Raw genomic sequence first — 26,597 nt, forward strand, 5'->3', positions numbered from 1 at the left:
TTTTCTGAAGTATCTGCCACAGCCAGGTATCCACTTTTGGTCTGGTCCAAGCATTGGGGTGCTCAGATGGCTGCATGTTCAGAGCTTAGGAAAAAGTGTATAAAGCATCAGGGCTCTGAAAGCTCAACCTTCCTTCTCTTGTGAATGTATCAGCATCGCCATTCTCCTTTATCCAGAAACTCATGTCTCCTTAAGCTCTTCTCATACTCATTTCAACTTCCATACTTGTACTGAAGATGTACACTTTTCAGTATAAAATGGGAAAGATCTGTTTTTTGTTTTTTTTTACTTTTTCTGAATAGCAAACACTGACCTCATTGGCCTGATCTGCATTGTGGGTAATTCTCCTCCTCTCCTGGTCCCACTGATTGTTGGCCTCCTCCAGCTTCTTCTTCAGTGTCTGCTGCAGGTGATTCACCTCTTCCTTTGAGCTGCATGCAGACATCTGTAGTTCTGCAATAAGCTATGAGCAAGAAGAAGCGAGGCAGAAAATCAACTCACAATTCTATTTTTTATCTTTGTATTTTGTCCAAAAATACAGACTATAAAATGTAAGGGCCAAATAACCAAACAGTGTTACATCCTGGTCTTTTTCTGCAAACATTTTTCCAGTTCCAAGAGTTGCTTAGAGGTTATATGCTTTACAGTGTTGGATGTTACTTTGTGCCCATGTGTTGGTTCGATAACAGGGTTCCTCAACCAAAGACTCAAACTTCACAATTGGGTGAAAAGGTCAGATTAAGCCTGGAAAAGACAGCATTCAATTTTGAATTTGTTTGGATGAATCCATCAGGTTAGGTCAGGTCAGGTCTGGGAGCAAGCACTGATGCAGTGTATCACCACCAGACAACAGAACAGCCCTTGGTCATGGATGGCAACAATCCAGGCAGACAGTCCAACAGCAGCCATTTATCTGCAGTGGAAAGGTGTTAAGTGGGCATCCGACATTTTCCAGTTGTTAGGGTCCTCAGTACTGGGGCACATACATGCTACATCATGCATGAAGAAATGTTTCACATGGCCAGAATGTTATAGCTGATGTTCCCTCGCAATGTAAGCAGCGCCCTTCATCTGAGTCTCCCTAAATAACCATTCCTTTTGTCATCCCAGTGGCACCCAAGTATCCCCCGCAGAGACCTAGCACCAAAGATACCTTGTCCTTTAGGAAATATGAATTTCACTGGTAAGATAAGTGAATCTTTCAATATGTTCTTTGAAGCAATGCAATCCAAAAAAAAAAAAAAAAAAATTAAAATTGTAAATTCATTCATTCATTTTCAGGCGCTTATCCGGGTCACAGTAGCAGCAGAGCAAGCAGCTCATCCCACACTTTCCTATTCTTGGCCAAGTCCTGTAACTCTTACTGGGGGATCCCAAGGCATTACCAAGCCAGCTGGTAAATATAATCTCTCCAGCATGTCGGTCTTCTTCGGGGTCTCCTCCTAGTTGGACGTGCCTGGAAAACCTCTTTAGGGAGACGACCAGGGAGCATTCTCACCATATGCCCAAATGACCTCAACTGGCTCCTTCGATGTGAAGAAGTAGCGGCTTTACTCCAAGTCCCTCCTGGATAATCAAGCTTCTCACCCTGTCCAGAAGTGTAAACCCAGATACCTGACGGAGGAATCTCATTTCTGCAGGTTGTACCCACAATGTCATTCTTTCACAATCATTACCCAAAGCTCATGACCATAGGTGAGTATAGGAGTAGTGAGCCTCGCCTTCCGGCCCAGCTCCTTCTTTACCACCAAGGTCTGGTACAACATCCGTAAAATTTGAGTCGCCGCCCCAATCCATCTATCGATCTCCCGCTCCAATTTACCTCCTCTAATGAACAAGATCTCAAGATACTTTAACTCCTCCACTTGGGGCAGTAACTCTTCCCTAACCTAGAGAGGACAATCCACCATTTTCTGACAGAGGACCATGGTCTTGAGGTGCTGATTCTCAACCCAGTCGCTTCACACTTGGCCTCAAACCTGCTCAGTGTGCATCGGGGGTCACTGCCTGATGAAGCCAAGAGAACCACATCATCTGCAAAAAGCGCCTCCCTAGATTTCCACCTTATCGTGGTGGAGGGGTTGTGTGCTCCACAGTGATCCTGGGAGCTGTGTTGTCTGGAGCATTAGTTCCTGGTAGGGCCACCCTTGGCAAATTGGTCCCAGGTGAGGAGACAGACAAAGGGCGACCTTTATGAGACACAAATACGGATGAAGTCATGTAGCCCGAAACAGGGATACTGGGGCATCTTCCTGGTGCCAGGCCTGGCAAGGTGGGTTTGTTCTTAGTCAAGCGCATAGTGACCGGGTCTACCACTGTGGGACCCGGTTGGGCTCAGCCCGAAGACACAACACGGTGTCTTCTCCAGTGGTGGGCACAGTTCTGCTAATCCACAAATGGTAAATAAATGGTAAATGGACTGCATTTATACAGCGCTTTTCCATCCGCATCAGACACTCAAAGTGCTTTACAAATAATGCCTCACATTCACCTCGATGTGAGGGTGCTGCCATACAAGCCCCTCACTACACACCGGGAGCAATAGGGGATTAAAGATCTTGCCCAAGGGCCTTTAGTGATTTTCCAGTCAGGTTGGGATTTGAACCGAGGATCTTCTGGTCTCAAGGCCAATGCCTTAATCACTAGACCATCACCTCCCTTAATTATTATCGAAGCTAACGTTTTCGTTAACGGATTAACTTTTCAGATAACTTTGAAAACCATCAGCGGACCAATTGTCTTCCGATAAATTTAGTTCCGATAACTTTCAGTCCGCTAACATTTTTTTGGTGGTAAACTGAGTAAAGCTTAACAGCTAAAAACATTTGTAAAGTCTGAATTCACAGATTTTAGCACCTGCCTGTTACATGTTTTGCAGCAGACAGACAGCTATAAGCAGCAGTGCTCAATCCTCTGCAGGCAGGAGAGCTAACTACCTGACAGAAAGAAAAGTGGGACGAAAAAAAAAATCATTTATTTTCACACCATACGGACAGCTGATATTTTCACCTTGTAAAATGACAGGCATAACAATATTTCAATAACTTGTCCGGAATTAGTTTGTTTAAAATTTGAACCATAAGTTAAAGCTATCTTGCTGTGCATGACCCCTGCAAGTCTATATGTTGTGAAAATAAATGTTTTTTTCTTTCTTTTAGTCTTTGTTTTCTGTCTGGTTGCCAGGTCTCTTGCTGAGAGAAGGCTGATCATAGACAGAAGGGTTGGCTCGTCAGTAGCTGTCATTGTACTGGCATCAATACTAAAAGTTATCGATTTAGCTTTTAGCAATAACTTCTGATAAATGTTTTAGGGTTTTATAGTTTAGCTTCATAAAAGATAACCTATCAGTTAGCGGATTAATGGTTACTGAAGCAAACTTTTTGGTTAGTTGTGCCCACCACTGGGACAAGGGAAAATGCTCACATGGACTGACACTCAGTTAAATTGTAAATGTACATGTTAATAAAGCTTATTTTCATTGAGCATCTTTAAAAGGCTGGAGCTATAAAGCATTATATAACGGCTGAGTGGATCCTTGACATTTGATTGGTGCTTTGTATGTCACGTGACATGGATTATTTGTCCCATTTGTGTTGCAATTGCTGCAATGCATTATGATCGGCAGCGTGATAAGACGAGTCTGATTTCCCATAATGCATTTTGGCGCTTGTGTTGGTTTAACGCTCAAATGTTCTTTATTCTTTCTTCTTCATTATTTTAAAAGTGCAATATTTTCACTTTGTAAAAATGACAAAGTTGCTCTTAATGTGTTGATAAACTGTCTGGAATTAGTCTGTTTCTAAATGAAATCATGAGTGAAAATGACTTGCGGTTGATCTCCACTGCCACCGTGAAAGGTAAGCGAGACGTCCTTGCAGCAGCCGACAGGGTGTTGCTGCTTCTGCTACTCAGAAGCCTCTGTGGCACTAAAAGTCACTGAAAGTGTGCCAAGTCAATACCGACAGTTAGCAGTTAGCGGTTAGCTGTAACTTCCCCAAATTTTTTTTGGAGTTTATCGGTTTATTGTTATAAAAGTTAACTTTTCAGTTAACGGATTAGTGGTTATCGAAGCTAACTTTTTGATAAGCTGTGCCCACCACTGCTTACATCACAGCAACATAATTGGCACCACCTTTGTGATTGTCATTTCACAGTAATACCCTGTCACACCCTCTCACTTTTCCACGACATCAGCAAAAATTTAGGTGGACACACTAAGAACTTGTCCAACACAATAGGAACACAATTAAATCAAATTCAATGATTAAATTAAATTAAATTTATTTACGTAGCCCCAAATCACTATATAAATCACTCCTAAGCGCTTCACAATAGAAACTGATCAGGACATCGTATGGTGTCCATGGACGTAGAGGATGAGGTCAAACTTTGGACATGTTCAAAAAATATGTACTGAGGATATGAGGTCGAATCAGCATCCAGTAAGAACTTATTAAGGAGACAGTGATGACTGCATTGATGTATTAATGATGTAATTAAATGAAGAAGTGATTGCACTGGAGCTGTACAAGTGTGATGTGGACGGCCTCTCCCAGTAGCAATCTGTCAACCACTTTAAATGTGCTGGTCACTATCCATGGGGCTGAAACATGGCCAAAAAACAAACAAACAAACAAAAAATCTCATCCAGTTCCCTGTACAAATCGAGGTTTGTTTCAAAGCATGCACCCACCCACCTGCACATATGCCTACCTGCCTGCTTTCCCACTCGGACCATATTTGAGTCTGTGTTTGAATAGAGCACATTTAGGAGGAGAGCTGTTTTTCTGACTGTAGTTTATTGTTGAACCTACATGCAGACACAAGAAAACTTGCAAAACAAATGAAAAAACACAGCAAGTAGCAAAGTATTAATAAGGACACAAATGACACAGTGAGAATGTGGTATGTGCATGTGCAATGTGAGTTTTTTACTAAGAATGTTGTATGAAGGAACTGGATGTGGTACACACATGCTCGTGTGTGGTAAGAAATTTGGGTGAACATTTTAGACATCTTGCCATGAAAGGCAAAAAAAAAAAAAAAAAAAAAAAAAAAACGGGAAAGGATACAAAATACAGATCTAAATCTCAATCTATAGAAAGATTTCGCCGGTTCAAGCTCTTGATAAAAGTGATCATTAAGTCAACTGGAGATTGGCTAGAACAGTTGAACAATCTAGCTTTAAAAAAAAAGTTGAGTGACTGAAAATTTAACTTCTATTTTGCTCAAGGAAGAGAGATTTGACAGCAAAGTGGGCTGTTGTGGACCTTGGTGAAGTTATGTTGTCTACTGTATAAGCTTAGTTTTACTCCACCAGATGTGGACTGGGCGAGCTCCATGACCAACATCAGAATCCATGTTTCATGCGGTCCTTGATAATACCCGAGTGCAATGCCGGCACTTCAAAGCTGGAACATCCAGTACAAAGTCACTTCAAACTGTCACTTTTTATGATCTTCATTCACACCTCCTCCTCTTTTCTTGACTGTTACTCTCAACGCATTTGTCACTTCAGTGATCATCCGCTTCCATTTGAACTACCGATGATGTGAAGGAATATGTGTGCAGAGAGCACCTGCAGCAAAACTGTGCAAGGTGCAAAAATGCCAAATAAAGTCAGTTAAAAAAAAAAATGCTGCACTGATCTGTTCCATTTCGCTGAAGTCGCACAATGGGTTCCTTTATGAAGAGCAGAGTGACTTTGTGTTGGTGGACTTGTGGTGCACACCAAGATGAAAAGAAACTGCCTCTACTTTGAAATCATCCAGTCAAAATTAACATTCTATTTAAGCCACTGTCAGGGAAAGGCAACGGAAAGATGAGAGAGGCTAAGAGAGAGGAAGGGAGAGATGGAGAAAGACAAAAAAGAAGAAGTGAGGAGGGGCAGCGCTGCTGCTCGCTTTGGGCTAGACAGATAATTGTTTACCATGTGCAAACTCTGGAGGACTAGCCCTGCTGGAATCTGCTCATTGTGTGGGAGTACGGGATATGAAGTGGTGTCGGACGACCACAGAGACACAAAGAGACAAAGAGAGACAGCAAGGTGGGGAGAGAGAGGAAGATGAGAGGAAGATTAGGCTTATTTTGTCAGTGAAAGAGCCACATAAAAGCAACAAATAGCACATTATTATGGGAACATCATTTTTTCTGGATGGAATAATTATTTTGCAATATGGATTCCCTGCATCTGTTGGACCTCAGCCCTGAGGCAGTGGTGACACTCTAAAGTCAGCTGCTTGTCTTGTTATTCCTGTATATATACCACAGCACCTTTTCTCTGGCTGACAGTCAGCCAGCCCTTTTTAAGTACGTAATTGGCCTGTTGAGACTTGTCTATTTTTGCTGCCTGTTAATGTCTCTGCCTAGGGCTAAAGGGAGGATTTACCTCGCCATGAACCTGTGGTAAAAAAAAAAAAAAAAGTTGTTGGTGGTGGGGGGTGTGAATGAACTGGTGTGGTGTATATACACCAGTGTGTCAACAGAATTGAATATGTAAGGTAACCAAAGTTATCACAGTGAGGACAGGTCACCATGAAGCACAAAGGGAACGCTTATGAGTGTGATACAAACAACTCTAAGTAAGTCCCTTCAGCTGCTCCCGTGTTTTCACTTGGGTTCATCACAGTAGAGCAGCATAGTGAATTTGCACAAATTTTGCGCTGGATGCCCTTCCTGATGCCAACTCCATATTACATGAAGAATGGGCAGCGGCAAGTTGTGAACAGTGAAACGTCCGCACTGAAAACAAGTGCACTTAACCTCTTGGCCATCACCCACACCCTACAAAAAAAATCAACTTCACGACTACCTAAAACATAGGATAAGGGCTGAAGATTTTGAGTGCTGGAAAGTAGATCTTGTGCTTTGGTGGCATGGTATGGAAACCTTTCCTTGAAAAACAAACTCTCTGAACCAGATTGTGAAGTGGACTAGTAATCTGATTGGAGAGCCACTTGTTTAGGGCCCCTTCACACATAACACAATCTACGTCGAGTAGCGCATGAAGGAGGAATTGCATGCCAATTGTGAAAAATCGGAGCTGCCTTCAACGCCTCGTACGCCTGTTGCTACAACTATTTACGCACACCAGCAGCTGAAAGACCGAGTGTGCCCTGTGAGAGCCCATTCGATCCTTCTCGCAGCAGGTGTTGACCAAATTCCAGGTGACACACACGAACATCTAACAATGCTCGCTTGGCACTTAGAAAATGTGTGGCCATTCGTGCTATTAGCATGTCAACAGTCAGCAGACGATCACTTTCGAGCTGGTGCCCCCATAACTGTGGAGTTGGCGAGTACAGATGTGGCATGCCAGAGTGTCGGCTCCCCCACAACACGTGTGCGTGTGTTTCGTGCACTCCCCCTTTCCCCCAACACATGCGTACGTGTGGTTTGCGCCCCCCGCAGATGACGTGCCTCTCATCTGATCACAGAGTGACACCTTGGTCTGTGTCCTGACCGGATAGGGGGTGTGGCTGGCTGCCACGCCCCCTATCTGGTATTAAAAAAAAAAAAAGAAAAAATTTATGTCCTTGTTGATTTCAGGCATTTTTTTGCACCTATAACAGGACAGCGATGGTAGTGCAGTGGTAAAGTTTCTGGCTGGCAACCAGAGCTTTTGTAAATTGCAGGTTCGAATCCCGTGGGTGGCATGTATTTTTTTTTTCACAGCAGCTGCACGATGTGGTTATACATGCTCCAGCTGCTCAATTTCAATTTATTTTCATTTACACTCAACAAAAATATAAACGCAACACTTTTGGTTTTGCTCCCATTTTGTATGAGATGAACTCAAAGATCTAAAACTTTTTCCACATACACAATATCACCATTCCCTCAAATATTGTTCACAAACCAGTCTAAATCTGTGATAGTGAGCACTTCTCCTTTGCTGAGATAATCCATCCCACCTCACAGGTGTGCCATATCAAGATGCTGATTAGACACCATGATTAGTGCACAGGTGTGCCTTAGACTGCCCACAATAAAAGGCCACTCTGAAAGGTGCAGTTTTATCACACAACACAATGCCACAGATGTCGCAAGATTTGATGGAGCATGCAATTGGCATGCTGACAGCAGGAATGTCAACCAGAGCTGTTGCTCGTGTATTGAATGTTAATTTCTCTACCATAAGCCGTCTCCAAAGGAGTTTCAGAGAATTTGGCAGTACATCCAACCAGCCTCACAAGCGCAGACCACATGTAACCACACCAGCCCAGGACCTCCACATCCAGCATGTTCACCTCCAAGATCGTCTGAGACCAGCCACTCGGACAGCTGCTGAAACAATCGGTTTGCATAACCAAAGAATTTCTGCACAAACTGTCAGAAGCCATCTCAGGGAAGCTCATCTGCATGCTCTGGACCGGCGTATATGACAGCATGTACCAGTTCCTGCCAATATCCAGCAACTTCGCACAGCCATTGAAGAGGAGTGGACCAACATTCCACAGGCCACAATTGACAACCTGATCAACTCTATGCGAAGGAGATGTGTTGCACTGCATGAGGCAAATGGTGGTCACACCAGATACTGACTGGTATCCCACCCCCCAATAAAACAAAACTGCACCTTTCAGAGTGGCCTTTTATTGTGGGCAGTCTAAGGCACACCTGTGCACTAATCATGGTGTCTAATCAGCATCTTGGTATGGCACACCTGTGAGGTGGGATGGATTATCTCAGCAAAGGAGAAGTGCTCACTATCACAGATTTAGACTGGTTTGTGAACAATATTTGAGGGAAATGGTGATATTGTGTATGTGGAAAAAGTTTTAGATCTTTGAGTTCATCTCATACAAAATGGAAGCAAAACCAAAAGTGTTGCATTTATATTTTTGTTGAGTGTATATAGCAACAAGGTACCTCAAGGTGTTTCACATAAGTAAGGTTTAACCTTACCAACACTTGTACTGTGTTCCCGCTGCAACGGTTTCGTGCACGCTTATGCACGACACTGTCGGGTGCACGACACCGTCAGGTGCACAAAACCATCACAAAGGGATCATTCACGCCTGTCCATCAGCTTGATGTTTTCATGGTTCACTCATACGATCTGTTTCGCCATGATTCACCCTGATTTGTACTTATTTATACTATGTGTGAAGGGGACCTTAGTTCAGACTCTTTGTACAACCCCTGGCAAAAATTATGGAATCACTGGCCTCGAAGGATGTTCATTCAGTTGTTTAATTTTGTAGAAAAAAGCAGATCACAGACATGGCACAAAACTAAAGTAATTTCAAATGGCAACTTTCTGGCTTTAAGAAACACTATAAGAAATCAGGAAAAAAATTGTGGCAGTCAGTAACGGTTACTTTTTTAGACCAAGCGGAGGGAAAAAAATATGGACTCACTCAATTCTGAGGAATAAATTATGGAATCACCCTGTAAATTTTCATCCCCAAAACTAACACCTGCATCAGATCAGATCTGCTCATTAGTCTGCATCTAAAAAGGAGTGATCACACCTTGGAGAGCTGTTGCACCAAGTGGACTGACATGAATCATGGCTCCAACCCGAGAGATGTCAATTGAAACAAAGGAGAGGATTATCAAACTCAAAAGAGGGTAAATCATCACGCAATGTTGCAAAAGATGTTGGTTGTTCACAGTCAGCTGTGTCTAAACTCTGGACCAAATACAAACATGGGAAGGTTGATAAAGGCAAACATACTGGTAGACCAAGGAAGACATCAAAGCGTCAAGACAGAAAACTTAAAGCAATATGTCTCAAAAATCGAAAATGCACAACAAAACAAATGAGGAACGAATGGGAGGAAACTGGAGTCAACGTCTGTGACCGAACTGTAAGAAACCGCCTTTGGAAATGGGATTTACATACAGAAAAGCTAAACGAAAGCCATCATTAACACCTAAACAGAAAAAAACAAGGTTACAATGGGCTAAGGAAAAGCAATCGTGGACTGTGGATGACTGGATGAAAGTCATATTCAGTGATGAATCTCGAATCTGCATTGGGCAAGGTGATGATGCTGGAACTTTTGTTTGGTGCCGTTCCAATGAGATTTATAAAGATGACTGCCTGAAGAGAACATGTAAATTTCCACAGTCATTTATGTTATGTGGCTGCATGTCAGGTAAAGGCACTGGGGAGATGGCTTCATTACATCATCAATAAATGCACAAGTTTACGTTGATATTTTGGACACTTTTCTTATCCCATCAACTGAAAGGATGTTTGGGGATGATGAAATCATTTTTCAAGATGATAATGCATCTTGCCATAGAGCAAAAATTGTGAAAACATTCCTTGCAAAAAGACACATAGGGTCAATATCATGGCCTGCAAATAGTCCGGATCTTAAACCAATTGAAAATCTTTGGTGGAAGTTGAAGAAAATGGTCCATGACAAGGCTCCAACCTGCAAAGCTGATCTGGCAACAGCAATAGAGAAAGTTGGAGCCAGATTGATGAAGAGTACTGTTTGTCACTCATTAAGTCCATGCCTCAGAGACTGCAAGCTGTTATAAAAGCCAGAGGTGGTGCAACAAAATACTAGTGATGTGTTGGAGCGTTCTTTTGTTTTTCATGATTCCATAATTCTTTCCTCAGAATTGAGTGATTCCTTATTTTTTTTTCCCTCTGCTTGGTCTAAAAAAGTAACCGTTACTGACTGCCACAATTTTTTTTCCTGATTTCTTATAGTGTTTCTTAAAGCCAGAAAGTTGCCATTTGAAATGACTTTAGTTTTGTGTCATGTCTGTGATCTGCTTTTTTTTCTACAAAATTAAACAACTGAATGAACATCCTCCGAGGCCAGTGATTCCATAATTTTTGCCAGGGGTTGTATAACAGGCAGTTGGAGCAAATCACAAGCTCAGTCTGAAGCCTTCCCACCGACTAATACACCATGAATAATGAGCCACGCATGGGTGTCAGCGATTATTTGAAGAATGATCCACGTTTTAAGCTATGACATATCCGCTATGAAGAAGCCTCTTTATGCCTCTCTGTATCTCACATGTGCCAGGTATCAGCCTCTAGTGAGTCACAACCGACCTGTCATTTGAGCCCCGTCCAGCAATGACTCGTGTCGCTGCATATGATCCACGTAGAGCCATGTAACAAGACGTTGGTGCATGCTTAGGCATGGGTTTGGCAAAAACCTCCAGCCCTCCCACACTTGGTCCGTTTAAAATGTGGGTTTTCAATTCACAGCATCCATTCAAGATACTGTCACACAGTCCGGCCAAGCTGCTATTCACCTGTGTTCCAGAGTCATTAAATGCACCAGACCAGCTAGAACTGAACCACGGGTTCCTGGACAGTCGCCTCTGCGCTTCTTCTCACTGGCTTTATTTCTTCCACGGCTTACAGTCATTTTGACACCATGATCCAATTTTTAACTTTGTGGTCATCCGTTAATGTCTGCAAAATCGCTCTTTTGCGGGCTCGCGTTCTGCATAATGCTCATCTTGAGCACAAGTCATTGCGTCAGAGCGCTCACAGTGCACCTCATCCTGATCCATTATAAATCTATCATGAACATGCTTTTACAGCTGCTTATAAATAAGGAATGAACATACAACTGACTTGGCTTACCAAGCCATGACAATATAAACATTACAAATAATTACCTTTTAAGCTGTTCCAAATATGTTCTCCACCTCAGCACACAAGACAGAGACAGGAAAAAGCTCCAAATGTCCGCTGTGATTCCAGAAGTGATTAAAGGTGTTGTCAACATCCAAGCTCTGACAGAAAATGATTAATCCGCTACAAAATAATTATTTTATATACAGCGTCCAGCGCACAAAGTAGAGTAGTAGTAGGTTGAACCTGTCCAGAATAACCTGTCCTGTCCTCATAGCCATCAGGTGCTCGGATAATGGGCTTTTAACAGCCTCGTCCTCACCACAAACATGCCTCTAAAATCCTCGTTTGTCCTCGTAGTACCTCGTACACAAACTGCCCCATGCTGTTGTTGCTAAATTTTGAACTTCTTGAAATTAGCGCCATGCTCAGAGATGAGCCTCATTCGCCGAATATTCTGCCTCTCAGAGCCACTATTCTCCCACGATTGTTGAATAACTGGACTCATACAAAAAAAAACAAAAAAAAAACATGCTGTGTGGCTCATTATTCATCCTACATTATTCGGTGGGACCAGGGCTTTACAAGATGAGTCCCACGTCCTGCATAATGATTTTGAGCCTCTCCCTTCAGGGCGGAGACTTCTAGTTCCAAAGTGCAGAACAAAGTGCTATAGGAATAGCTTTGTCCCAGCAGCCATTATTGAATAGAACAAGCAGTAATATGCTTCTCTGTGTTATCACTGGAAGTTTTTTATAACTGTTTGATGACTTTAATACTTGTAAATTCTGTAACTTTTACACATCATTTTTCTTACTTATGAACTCTGAGAACCTGAGGATTGGAAACTGCATTTGGCACTTTCAATTGTGTACTGTCAGTTTTTTTTTTAAATAAATGACTAATGATTCTCTCTGCAACCAAGTTTACCAACTGGTAAACAATAAATGAACTTAAACATGAAACCTGAACTTGCCAGCATCCAAGTAGGTTTAAACAGGTCAAGTTCACTTGTTTAGTTTCCTGAAGATGTTTCGCTCTTCATCCAGAAAATTATTATCATTATTTCGAATTGATGAGCTGCTAACCAACTCATTACAAAACCTCTGGGTGGTGTCAAGGAGGGTTTGTCCAGTACATATACAGCCAATGGCGTTGATGTGTTCTTGGGCAAAACACTGAAACCCAAAACTGTGGAATGTTGAAGATTATACCCTATGCACATCAACCCCAAATTAATGTGGGAAAGAACACAGATAGAGAAAACAAGAATGATTTTATTAGTACCGCCTGATTTTGATGTTTTTTTTCCTAAGAGTAGGAACTTCAGTGAACAAACAGAAGAGTAGATGCCTGAAGGTACAACAATACCAGCTGTTCCAAACTTAGTCCAAATGCTAAGTTGTAACTTCATAAAGTTTGAACTTATGGTGGTGTTTCTAAGTCAATCCAAAGGACATCAACTACACCAATAATAGCCTGAGGTGTAAACAGTATACATACCAATACATTACAGGTTTCACTGTTGAAAATAAATATGAACGAATGAACATAAGATTCATGAACAGTTTATAACAAATCAGTATTGCACTGAAAGTGTTGAAATGTATTTGCGTGCAACGTGAACTTCAACTCCTTTCTTCCACATTATGGTGCTCACGTGCGGGAGCTCCCATGGCAACATCAGTTTACCTCCTACGTTCTCGTGCAGTAGACGGTCAGGGATAAAGTAATGACCTCCCACCAGCACTGCAGCTACCGCCCACTGTAGCCTGATCATTAATTAGGGGAAGAACGCTCAGCCCTGTTCAGTTCACAGGTCACACAAGAGGACCATTCAGAGCTACATACTTAATGCACAGGATTGGAAAGACACTAATCAGAAGATCTTTGTGCGTGCGTGATGTCAGAGAGGCAGTAAGAGAAAGAAGGGCACAAAGGGAAAGATTTAATGTGCTGGGGGGGGGGGCATGCATGCATGCAAACGTATCCTCACACAGTGTCTCTGCTGTCCCCTTGGGATAACATATCGCATGGTATGTCTTTAATTGGCCTATTAGTTATGCAGTTAAAGCTCAAGAGTGATGCCCCCTGTCAGAGACTGAGGGGTTAACCACTGGGGTTAGCCTTTGAGGTTCAAAGACCTCTTGTTTACATTCGACTGAGCCGCCCCGAGAGCTTGGCATCAAAAATCCCTATGTTCCCCGTTTACCTTTTAAAACAAAATCGCCCAAGCCCACGACAAAAAACACACATTAATCACGCATATTAATGCGGTTGTCAAAATCCCACACCTGCAACATAACTGCTATGTGAAAATGCACTTTGGCAAAGGCGTTGAATTTTAAGCACTAATGTCAGTGTTGTTTTGTTGAATCCATGCCCGCTTTTCTATTCCAAAACAGAGGATTAATCACCTGTTGCATTGGCTGCAGTGGCATACTGCTCTGCCAAAGCAGCCAAACACGGCTGAACTTTAGCACTTTTGAAGTCAAACATTGTGTAACCTAATAAGCTACCGTTTTCTCACAACATCTGCTTGTCAACCCCGTGCCTTTGCCAGTGAACTCAAAATGGGGGGGTGTTTAGGGAAAGAAAGAAAAACACCCCCCCCCCCCCCCCCCCTTTGAATCTGCACTGTGGTAAGGAGAAGCAATTACTGCCAAATAATTGCGATATTTTACCCTGGTATATAATCAAGAAGAAAACTCTTTTCTTTTGTAATGTAAACACCACTTAAGGTGTTTTAAATCTTTTAAACCGGTGATGTGAAAGCTCCATGAACTCTGGGACATGCAGAGTGCATCATGGGATGTTATATTCCTGACTGGGGAGCGGCATTGCCTCTGATGGTGGTTGATGTGGGCTCATGTGACAGAAATAAGACATAATGTCAAACATATAGGTTTCAAGGGGAAGGTCACTAAAGTGCCATCAAATGATGATATGACAGCAAAAAGAGAAACCGGTTCAGAAATGAAACAAAGAAGTGTTGCAGGAGAATAAACAAAACTGGACAGGAAATGAGACAACAGCAGACACCTAGTAAATCCCTTCGGCTGCTCCCTTGTTTGCACTTGGGGTCGCCACAGCAAATCTAAGGTGGATCTGCATGTTGAACTGGCACAAGTTTTACGCCAGATGCCCTTCCTGACGCAACTCCACATTACATGGAGAAATGTGGCAGGGGTGGGATTTGAACCCGTAACCTTCTGAACTGAAACCAAGCACATTAACCACTTGGCCACCACCCCAGCAGACACCTGTGTGTTAAATATAATGGACTCAATGTTTAAGATGGATTTACAGCCAGGTCCAAAATATTTGGACTGCGACACCCTTTTACAATAGGGTTGAAATAACACAATGATGTTCTTGTAGCACCAACTTTCAGCTTTAATTCAAGGGATCAAACAAAATATCACCTTAACCCTTTAGCCATTTTTACACACAGTTATTCCCTAAAGGAGGTCATAAATAATCGTTCAAGCTAACATAATACTAAATATAATGATTACAACATCAGTTTTACAGCTAGTTTTATAGAGACCATTCAGGGGATGGATACATGAACATTTCAAAGTTACTGAATATGTTCTGCACTTCATTTACATCAATAATTAAGAAATGCAAACAGTATGGCACTATATGGTAAATCCGACTGTCCAATAAGGAGACAAGTGAGGGAAGCCACCAAGATGACCATGACATATCAGAACATGTAGGCTTCCGTTCCTGTCACTGGAGACACTGTGCATAGTGCAATTTTTGCCTGTTGCATCACAAGCTATACAGCTTCATGATGGAACGGCACAGAGAAGTATTTTCTTAAAAAGAAAGCTACTGTTTGTTAAAAAGCACATAGGAGACTCAAGCCAAGATCTAAACTGTTTTTCCTATATTAAAATCCTTCTCTGTGCCACTCCACCAAGAAGTTGTGATGGATAATGCAACATACAAAAGTTGCACAATGCATACTTTCTAAAATCACAGCCACAGAAGCCTATAGCTCCTTCAGAGGTATTATGGGTGTCTTGGAGCCTTCACTCACTCAACTCCTTCTTGCATGATCACTCTGTTTTTGAGAATTGCCTTCTCCGGAAAGATTTACTTATGGCCTCTGGAAATGGAGGGACTGTGATTAAAAATTGCCGTAATTCCAAAATGGTTAATATGATATTTGTTAAAACCCTTGAATTAAACCTAAAAGTCAACAGTTCAAAAACATCTTGAGTGGTTAATTTCAACTTCACTTTGGTGGTGAACTGTCTAAATACTTGGACCTGTCTGTATTTGGGAAGTGGGTGCACACTGCATCTGTGAGATCCTGCTACCACACTGTTAATGTTTGTGTGCTGTTTACACAAAGATGAATTCATCCTTCTTCAATGACATGACAGAGTTGGGGAAAAGCAGAGGAGAAAACGGATTACCTGGGCAGACTTGGCAAGCTTCTCGCGGTAGTCCTTCTCAATCTGCTTCCACCTGTTGTTGGTCTGCAACATGAAGACAGATGTCAGGGTGGGAAAAGGATACAGAGAGAAATAAAGTCATAGAAAAAGTGTGATTGAATCTTCTGTCAGGAACCATAAAGAATAAGTAATATGGACAAATAAATATGCATTGGACAACATACTGGATGTTATCTGACACAGTTCTGATAAAATAAATTGTCAGATGGTCAAACACTGCTGACCCACACCAACAATGATGAAGAGAAGGGTGCATTTATGCAGGAAGCCCTCAGCTTGTGGTGGGTACCATAAGGATGGTTAAAATGTCAGATGAATAAATCAATGTGTAATTGTGTAACATACTGGATGCTATTTGGACAAAATCCTCAGATACACACAGATTGTTGGCCCACAGCATTGGAAACACTACAACAAAAATGTGAGTCCATCAGATTTTTTTCCAATCAACTCTTTAATTTCTGATTTTTGTGCATTGTTTTTGTGTACTTTTATTTTGTTTAGTGCATTGATTCCTAGGAAAGCCAGATATAAAGATTTATCATTAATAATAATAACAAACATTATTTTTCAGTATACGTCGCATTGCTGCAGGACCTCCCAAACTTCCAAAAACCACGAATTCTACTCTGGAAAAAATCAATATGAACTCACGTTCTAGATACAAAATGTTGTCTGATGACCACACACACACAAATGATTAATTTTGTTCAAATTATAACAAATTCACAAGAGAACATGAACATGATACAAAGTTCCAAGACATTATCAAAGGTATAAAGTTGTTTTTCAAATAGGAAATTAAGTATAACAGTAGAGCAATATAAGGCTGTACATGCAAATGAGTTAGAGTAGTGCATGTACTGAACCATGGCATGATTAGGCAGGGTAGCCAATTCCTTCTCCAACTGAAATTACTCAGGCATCCCTTTTATTGCTGGGCAATAAGGAGGGGAACACCAGGTGCCAGTCTGAGCACCTGAAACCTTCCAAATAGAAGGTCAGTGAACTAAACACAGAGCCGCTACTCCCTTCAACTGAGCTGTGAAATGTGGCAACTACACACAGATGTGACAAGTTCAGCAAACACTGTCAATCATCTGCGACATTAAGAACGCCAATTACCATCATCTGCATGTTTGGGCCAGAGATCAAAAAATCTAAAAGACTTTGAGAGTGCACTGCGTGAATGGCCATCAGTGCTGCACCATTGTGCGCGCACACAAGTTGACCTGTGCTTCTTGGCAGTGTGTCTCCTCAGTGGCTGCCAGTGGACATTTGGCATGACACCAGTGCCAAAGCTTATGTGTGCCAGCAGGTAGTGATGGGCATGGTGTGTAGTGTACAGTGGGCACAATACACCTTTGATCCCCTGCCAACAATTCATCACTTAGCAAGAAAAGGTGGGGATGGCGGAATTAAAACGTTGCAGCCAATTAGCTGCAGACACGGAGATGAAGAAAACACAAACACTGAGACTCCACGGTGAAGATATAATGGAAGTGAAAGGAGCTCACTGTTTAGAGTTTATTGAGCTGCACTCTTCGTTTTGTTTTTTTTGTTTTGTTTGTTGTTTTGGTGTGGGAAGCTCGCCAGCTGGAAGTGTCTAATACAAAATCTGTCTCCTATCAGCTGGCTGTGTTGTGATGCCAGAGTTCCAATGAAAGGCTGAACAATGGAGTGAGATAATTAGGTACGAGTCGCTAGAACTTGACTGGGGATGTCAGTGGCTGTTCGTAAGAACAGTGAGGTAGTCTATGAAAGTACTGTCATAAGAAGAAGGCTCAAATTAAAGGGTGAAATACGTCATTATTGTAAAAGTTAGCAAGTTTTCATTTTAGAGGAGGATGAGCTCCTTAAGCATTATCGTTAAATTCCATTTTAAAGAATATCTAACATACTGAATTGGTATATCTCTTCAGGGACTTCAGTTAGAGTAAAATAAAGTTACTTACACACACACACACACACACACACACACACACACACACACACACACACACACACACACACACACACACACACACACACACACACACACACACACACACACACACACACACACACACACACACACACACACACACACACACACACCTGCAGTAATGAGGAAGGGGTCTCAAGAACCAGAATAAAACTGGAAGAATTTCTTCCAAAATATTGATTCGCATCTTGAAAAATGTTGCTATTGATGCTTTAACAACTGACACCATCCCAAGAAGTGGTTGACATTCTTGTCATACATAAAGCTGTTAAGTGTGTTTATCTGTAAGCATCTGCCACTTCCATCTTTAACCTATTACAAAGCTACTGTCAAAATGAAACAAAAAAAGAGAATGGATCCACTGACTATCAAAGGTAACAATGCATGTATCCTTTTTCAATGTTTCACTAAAAACTGGTGCAGAAAACAGTAACACACTCCCCAAAAAAAGTTAAAATGGTGGTACGGTAAGATGCACACGGCTCGACGTGCACGCCGCCGTCCTGACAGTCGCTGACAGACAGACAACTCGTGAGCAAACACTGCTTCATTGAATTCACCCCTTGAAGCCATCAACACCTGAGCTTAGTTTGGACTCGGCACCCCATTCAAACACTTCCTGACAAACACCACTATCCGCTGCGAGCGGACACACCTGTCACCACGGAAACACACAGCCATCTCCAAGGATACGGGCTTCCCGTGCCAGCACTCTGAGTGACAGCACGTTTGTCCCTTGGGGCCCAATGGGAATGGATGAGAGGCTGACACAAAGGACAAAAATAAAGCAAGCAAGAAAAAAAAAACTCCAGTGGTTTTCCTGCAGCTGACACCACTGATTTCCTTTTCTTATGTTGTTTTTCTTTTACATCAGGATTTGCGTATGTAGAGGAGCAAGGGTGATGCTGTACCAGCATTTAAACATGGTGGTGGCTGAATCGTGCTCTGGGTCTGTTTTAATGCCAGTGGAAGTGATGCACCGTACAAATCTCAGGTCAGGTCAGGTCTGGGAGCACGCTGCTGGTGCCGCACGTCATGGCATCCAACAGTAATACAGAACCATCTTGGATCTTAGATGGCAAGCAGGCAGGTGGTCAACCAGTACACTCCCAGTTCTCAAAAGCAACCATCTGTCTGCTGTAGCCAGGTGAAACGTGGGCATGTCTTTGGTCTTCCTGTAGCTGCTATGTTCCTCAACACCGAGGCACCTGTGTACTAGGTCATACATAAGAGAAACATGCCAGATAGACAAAATGCCGTGACTGACGTTTCCTCAAGAAGTAACTGTGCATCTGATACAAACTCATTCCAGCGGGACCCAAGGACCCTCCGAAAAGACCAAGTACCAAAGGCATCCAGACAGCATCCTAGATCATTGGTTAGCATTCAGACCTAATAACCATACGGTAAGAAAGGATGCACCAGAACACAAAAGACTTGGACCTTCGCTCTCCTGCAAAAATATTGCTCAAAAGTGATGGAATAATGAAGATCTACCTTAGATGTCTTCAACAAAATCTCAAACCATAAGCTCAACAGTTGGAAACAACTGGATGTCCCCCCACTCACTCCTGTTCTACTGTTTACATGATCTGAAGATTAGATGAGCTGATACACTGTTGCTCTTTTCAATTGCCCTGTCAGTCCTAAAACTCCTGATTAATGACTTTGCAAGTCATTTGAGTGAGAACCGTAAAAAAATTGTTTTGAAACAAATCTAATCCCATGTACGGTCCACTGTCCATATACTGAGTACCAGGGTCTTTTTTCAATTGCTCTAAATGAGAATGGAGAGAATGTAGGTGCAGGCAGTCACCACTAGGAAAAACTCCTGATCGCCTGCTCAGAGTGTTTTTAAATTGAAAATCCCTCAATGTCATGATGTCACTGCAACACTTTTTCAGGCAAAACAGAGGAGAGGATTATTTTTGCTGATTTGTCACTCAACATCTATCACAATAGAGACAGAAGAACTAATCTGTGACAGCAGATTGGACAGACTCTTGGTTCTGACTGTGAGTGAGTCCGTTTTATCATGATGTCATGATGCTCAAAATTGACCTCAGGTGCATCCTGTTTCCACTGATCATCCTTATCCTTGAGATGTTTCTACTGCTTAACTGGAGTCCACCTGGGGTAAATTCAATTCATTGGACATGATTTGGAAAGACACACACCTGTCTACATATAAGGTCCCACAGTTGACAGTGTATGTCAGAGCACAAACCAAGCATGAAGTGAAAGGAATTGTCTGTAGACCTCCGAGACAGGATTGTCTCGAGGCACAAATCTGGGGAAGGGTACAGAAACATTTCTGCTGCTTTGAAGCTCCCAATGCACACAGTGGCCTCCATCATCTGTAAATGGAAGAAGTTCAGATCCATCAGGACTCTTCCTAGAACTGGCTGCTGTCTAAATGGAGCGATCATGGGAGAAGGGGCTTAGTCAGGGAGGTGACCAAGAACCCGATGGTCACTCTATCAGAGCTCCAGCATTCCTCTGTGGAGAGAGGAGAACCTTTCAGAAGGACAACCATCTCTGCAGCAATCCACCAATCAGGCCTGTATGATAGAGTGACCAGATGGAAGCCACTCCTTAGTAAAAGGCACATGGCAGCCCACATGGAGTTTGCCAAAAGGCACCTGAAGGATTCTCAGAGCATGAGAAACAAAATTCTCTGGTCTGATGAGACAAAAACTGAACTCTTTGGTGTGAATACCAGGTGTCGTGTTTCAAGGAAACCAGGCACCATTCTTACAGTAAAGCACGGTGGTGGCAGCATTATAATGGGCTGCAGAAATGTTTCTGTAGCTTTCCCCAGATTTGTCTTGAGACAATCCCATGTTGGAGGGCTACAGCCAATTCCCTTGACTTCATGCTTGGTTTGTGCTCTGACATACACTGTCAACTGTGGGACCTTACATGTAGGCACTAGGCATGTGGAGATTAATCGATACGAATCGGTATCTAGATACAAATGTGGGTGATGCGAGTGTATCGATTCATTTAGTCTGCATTGATTCAATTGACGGGTGAAATCATGATGCAGCGCTCACCACGTGCTAGCATCGATTTTTTTCCGAGGCACATTAAATGCACCATCACTGCTCTATGTTTTGTTTTGAACATGGATGGAAACCAGAAAGCACATTTCTACTGCAATGAGAATAGCTGCAAGCAGTTTGAAGAGTTTTTGATGAACCTAAAACATTTAAATCAGGCGTTTGGAGATGGAGATACTTTGGCTTTTTTTTTTAAAAAGATGGGAAACTTGACAAGATGCAGGTCATTTGTAAAGAATGCCGTGCTGCTAAACAGTATCTACACAGCCACAGATTATAAACCAAGCTCTGGCAAAACGGGTAAGAAAGTATCTCAAATTACTTTTGCCAAGGTGGTAGTTTGTCAGTGAGTGACTCACTTTAAGTCACTCATTGAGCGGTGATGTTGTTTTACTGTTTACTGTACTGTTTAAGGTCTTAAGTGTAATGAAATTGGTTCCAAATCTGAGGAAATTGATTCCTGTTCCTTAATGTTGAATCTGGTCAATTTTGTGCTTTTAAGGAGTAAAACAAATCCTCTAGCAGAATCAGAAGAAGAAGAATGTCATAGTACCATACTGAATTGCAGCTTTTTATTTTCTATTTAAATTTTTGGTATAATTTCTTTACATTATGTAGAATTGCATCGTAATGCAATGTGAGGAATTGAATCGCATCGAATCAGGAACAGGGGTGAATTGTATCGCATCGTATCATCATGTATCTCTATATGTATCACATCGCTGGTAGTGTATCGAGATGCGTATCGAATCATCAGTGATGAGATTCACATGCCTAGTAGAAAGGTGTGTGCCTTTCCAAATAATGTCAGCTGAATTTAACCCAGGTGGACTCCAATTAAGCTGTTGAAAAATATCAAGGAGGACATTGGAAACAGGATGCACTTGAGCTCAATTTTCAGCTTCATGGCAAAGGCTGTGAATACTTAAGTACATATGATTTCTTAGTTATTGTATTTTTAATAAATTTGCAAAAATCCAAAAATTGTTATTGTGGGGTATTATGTGTAGTATATTGAGGAAAAAAATTAATTTCATACATTTTGGAATAAGGCTGTAACATAACAAAATGTGGAAAAAGTAAAGTGCTGTGAATACTTTCCGGATGCCCTGTATCAAGTATGATATTGATGTTTTGCGACTTACATTTTGCGAGAGCTGTGTTCACCTTTTATGGGATATTTTATTCACTGTCTGCAGCAAAATTATTAACGGTTTGCAGATATTCACAGTTTGCCTACATTTTTGTTAGCTTTAGCGGATAATTCATCATTTGCAGCAGATTCACGTTTTGGGGGTCAACAAACTTGAGAGGTGCTGGAATGGAATGGGCAAAACTACCCAAGACAGGTGCACCAAGATTGTGGCATCATATTCTAAAAGACTTGAGGCTGTAATTGCTGCCAAAGGTGCATCAATTGAGCAAAGGGTGACAATGCTTACATACGTATGTTTTCTTAGACTTTTTAAAATTTTTAATAAAGTTGCAAAAAATGATTTTACGAGGTCTGTTAGAAAAGTATCCGACCTTTTTATTTTTTCAAAAACTATATGGATTTAAATCATGTGCGCTTGCATCAGCCAAGCTTGAACCTTTGTGCACATGCGTGAGTTTTTTCACGCCTGTCGGTTGCGTCATTCGCCTGTGGCCAGGCTTTGAGTGGGCACTGGTCCACCCCCCTCGTCGGATTTTCATTGTCAGGGAAATGGCTGAGCGATTGGAGCAGCGCTGAATCAAATGTTCCATGTTGGAAACCATTCGGAAGATTCAGACAGCTTTCGGTGGCTTTTCAGTCGAGTGAGTATCCGAGAAATTGTGTAACAGCTGGGCATGTCACAACTTGTCCTATGAGACTTCCAACACAGACGTGCTTTTTGTTGTGCGCCATTGCACTCCGTCCAGACGCGCGAATTCCTCCGCATGTCTTTCATTACAAAATCTCCTGTAACAGTGGAATGTGCCGTAAAAGTGCTGATGTCCACCTCTTCTGCAATTTCTCTGATAGTCAGACGACGTCCCAGATCAACAGCGTTCACTTTGGAAATGATCTGGTCGTTTCAGCCTGTCGATGGCCGCTCGGTGCGTGGCGCGCCCTCCGCCGCTGTAGGCCGTCTTTAATCCGGTTGTAATGCTCCTTAATCTGTGTGACGCCCAGAGTATCCTCACCAAAAGCCGTCTGAATCTTCCGAATGGTTACCACCTGGCTGTCTCTCACAGTTTCTGGAAAAGTTTGATTCAGCGCTGCTCCAATCGCTCAGCCATTTTCCTCACAATGAAAATCTGACGAGGGGGGTGGACCAGTGCTCACTCAAAGCCTGCCCACAGGCGAATGACGCAACCGACAGGCGTGAAAAAACTCACGCATGCGCACGAAGGTTCAAACTTGGCTGATGCAAGCGCACATGATTCAAATCCATATAGTTTTTTAAAAAAATAAAAAGGTCGGATAGTTTTCTAACAGACCTCGTATGTTGTCATTATGGGGTGTTGTGAGTAGAGATTTGAGGGAAATAAGGCTGTAACAACAAAATGTGGAAAACATGAAGTGCTATGAATATTTTCCAGATGCACTGTACAGCCTTAAATCTGCCAGTTTCTTTTACCTATAAGCACTGATGAGAAATTCTTACAAAGTATTTTAAAACATCAGCCAATTATACATACATGAAAAATATGTGGCTATGAAGCTATGGATGGCATAGCTACTGGAGGCTATGGATAGTTGATAAAAGTAAAAATAGCCCATTGGAACTGTCAAAAAAAACAAAAAACAAAGAGAAAATCAGAGGTAAATTAAAAGCACGGCCCAATGTGTGTGTGGGTGTGTGTGGGTGTGTGTGTGCATATGTGTGTGTGAGCACTTTCAAAGAGACTACCTGTGCCCTGCAAAAGGCATTTTTGTGCTGAAGGTACTTTGAGGCTGTATCAGGCTCTTCAATCGCCTCTTAATCCTCGCAGCGTGTTGTGCGGGTGCTTTGAAGTGCGCGTATGTATGTATGTATGTATGTGTGTGTGTGTGTGTGTCTGTGCTAAAAAGAGTGGAAGTGGATCTGAAGGCAAGACATGCACCGCTTACCAGTACTTAATTAATAATCTGCAGTGGGAATCAGGCCAAACACTCAGATGCACAAAGAGACAGAAGGGAGTGGCAGAAAACAGTGTGACAACTTTCTCTCAAAGAAACAAAGAAATGCCGAAGACAAGTCACACTTATTCAAACACAGACGGTGGCTAAACAGGATGTACAAAGGCCGAGCACACATCCACTGTTTGATCTGCAGCTTTTTGGAAGCACAATTTGCTTAAGGTGTGCATAGCTGTTCTTTGGAACAACAGCCATATATTTCTGCCAAAAGGGGAAATAAAGTAAAGCAAACATTACTCTCTGAAATAATCCAGGCAACACATGATTTATGTGTGTCTGTTATTCCAGTTGACACCATATGACATTTTTTCCACCAATGAAAGACTGTGGTCATGTTAGGAACTGGCCAAGCAAGATTTATCAGTGGGATCCATCAAACTGGAAGACCTGGAAGTCTGGTGATGAGCTGCTTTTGTTTCTGTGAATAAGGGGGTTGCGCAATTTGAAGTAGGTAATTGAAAAAATATGAGGTGGTTTTTCAGGCAAACAACAAAGTGTCAATAAGTAGTGGGACTTACCCTTCCATTGCCATGACTATTGTGAGAACCTCAGTGGAATGACAATTATTGCAAAATGACACAACCCAGCAGTCACACTCCATCACTTCATGGAAACGCTGTCATTTCACAATTGTTGATTGTTGAAATGATTGTAAACATAGTTACTATGAAGCAAATCACACACAATTATATAACACAAGTGCAACTATTTAGCAAAATCACTAATTGGGTAGCTGAAGAGGCCTGTTTTATTCAGCCAGGTATATGCTAACTAACCAAGCTCGCACAGAGAGCTGCTACACAGTAGTAGCTGGACTGAGTTAAGCACAACACTTTCGTGAATTGTTAAGATCCACAAACTATTGTGCAGCGCAGTCTCGTTTGAAGGCGTGCGCTGCTGAAGGGTTAAAATATGATGCATATGATGCAAGTTCTCTGCTTCCGGGGACAGAAACACAGCACCTTCTCTGAGATTTTGGGCAAATCACACGCAAACAAAGTGGAAAATACAAAGAAAAAGTGACGATGCGGTGGAAAGTGGACATGTGCTGCGGTTTGTTTATGGCCGGAGCTCAAACGTGTTGAGGCAGTTGTGTAGGCGAGAAAACGTTTACCAACGCGACCTCTCCCATTTGCCTCATCTTCCCTTCTCCACTGGGATCACCCCCCCCCCAAACCCCCCCCCCCCAAAAAAAAACCAAAACAAAAAACCACCTGCACTTTTCACGACTGCTTCTGTGACTGCAGCCGAAAAAACAAAACAGTACACCAGAGCGGCTGTCCCCATAAGTGGTGAAATCCGGCAATATCTCGCAGGGTTCAAATGAGGCTGCGCTGCCCTATTTGGCTAAGAAAATCACTGCCCAAAATGTAGTTGTGACACTGCTGTTACAACATTCCAACAGATGTAGTTACAAATGTACAAGACACCAACATGATCTCATCCAGTCATGAGAAAACATCAGCAAGAGTCATAAAGAAAAGTCATGACATCAATATGAAACATCATAAATAAATACATTATGCCAGTATGACATTCCACAACACATACAGTTGTATGTAAAACTTTGGGCACCCCTGATGATTTCCATGATTTTCCTTTATAAATCATTGGTTATAGCAGACAAACAAAGTGATATTTGAGAAGTGAAATGAAGTTTATAAGATTTACAGAAAGTGTGCAATAATTCTTTAAACAAAATTAGGCAGGTTCATAAATTTGGGCACCCCAACAGAAAAAAAATACATCAATATTTAGTAGATCCTGTTTTTGCAGAAATAACAGCCTCTAAAAGCTTCCTATAGCTTCCAATGAGAGTCTGGATTCTGGCTGAAGGTATTTTGGACCATTCTTTACAAAACATCTCAAGTTTGTTGGTTTCTGTGGATGGACAGACCGCTTAAAATCAGACCACAGATTTTCAATAATATTCAGGTCTGGGGACTGAGAACATTGTACTTGTTCCTCTGCATGAATGCCTTAGTAGATTTTGAGCAGTGTTTAGGGTTGTTGTCTTGTTGAAAGATCCAGCCCTGGCTCAACTTCAACTTTGTCACTGATTCATGAACATTAATCTCAAGAATCTGCTGGTATTGACTGGAATCCATGTGACCCTCAACTTTAACAAGATTCCCAGTACCTGCACTGGCCACACAGCCACACAGCATGATGGAACCACCTCCCAATTTTACTGTAGTTAGCAAGTGTTTTTCTTGGAATGCTCTGTTCTTTTTCTGTTCTTGTTATTTTGTCCAAATAACTCAATTTTAGTTTCATCAGTCCACAGCACCTTATTCCATAATGAAGATGGCTTGCCTAAATGTGCTTTAGCATACCTGAAGCAACTCCGTTTGCGGCATGTACACAGAAA

General features: G+C 42.0%; 1 protein-coding gene across 1 annotated transcript in view; it reads right to left on the reverse strand.

Annotated features, from left to right (window-relative positions):
• LOC117528620 (axin-2-like) overlaps positions 1 to 26,597 on the reverse strand; it is a 510,972-nt gene that overhangs the window by 178,383 nt on the left and 305,992 nt on the right. Inside the window, exons 22-23 of the mRNA XM_034191241.1 lie at positions 15,997 to 16,059; positions 314 to 463 (exon numbers count right to left, since the gene is read on the reverse strand). Coding sequence (XP_034047132.1) covers positions 314 to 463; positions 15,997 to 16,059 — 213 coding nt within the window. The remainder of the gene's footprint in view (positions 1 to 313; positions 464 to 15,996; positions 16,060 to 26,597) is intronic.

Source organism: Thalassophryne amazonica, chromosome 16, assembly GCF_902500255.1.
Source record: "Thalassophryne amazonica chromosome 16, fThaAma1.1, whole genome shotgun sequence".
In the NCBI taxonomy this organism is placed as follows: Eukaryota; Metazoa; Chordata; class Actinopteri; order Batrachoidiformes; family Batrachoididae; genus Thalassophryne; species Thalassophryne amazonica.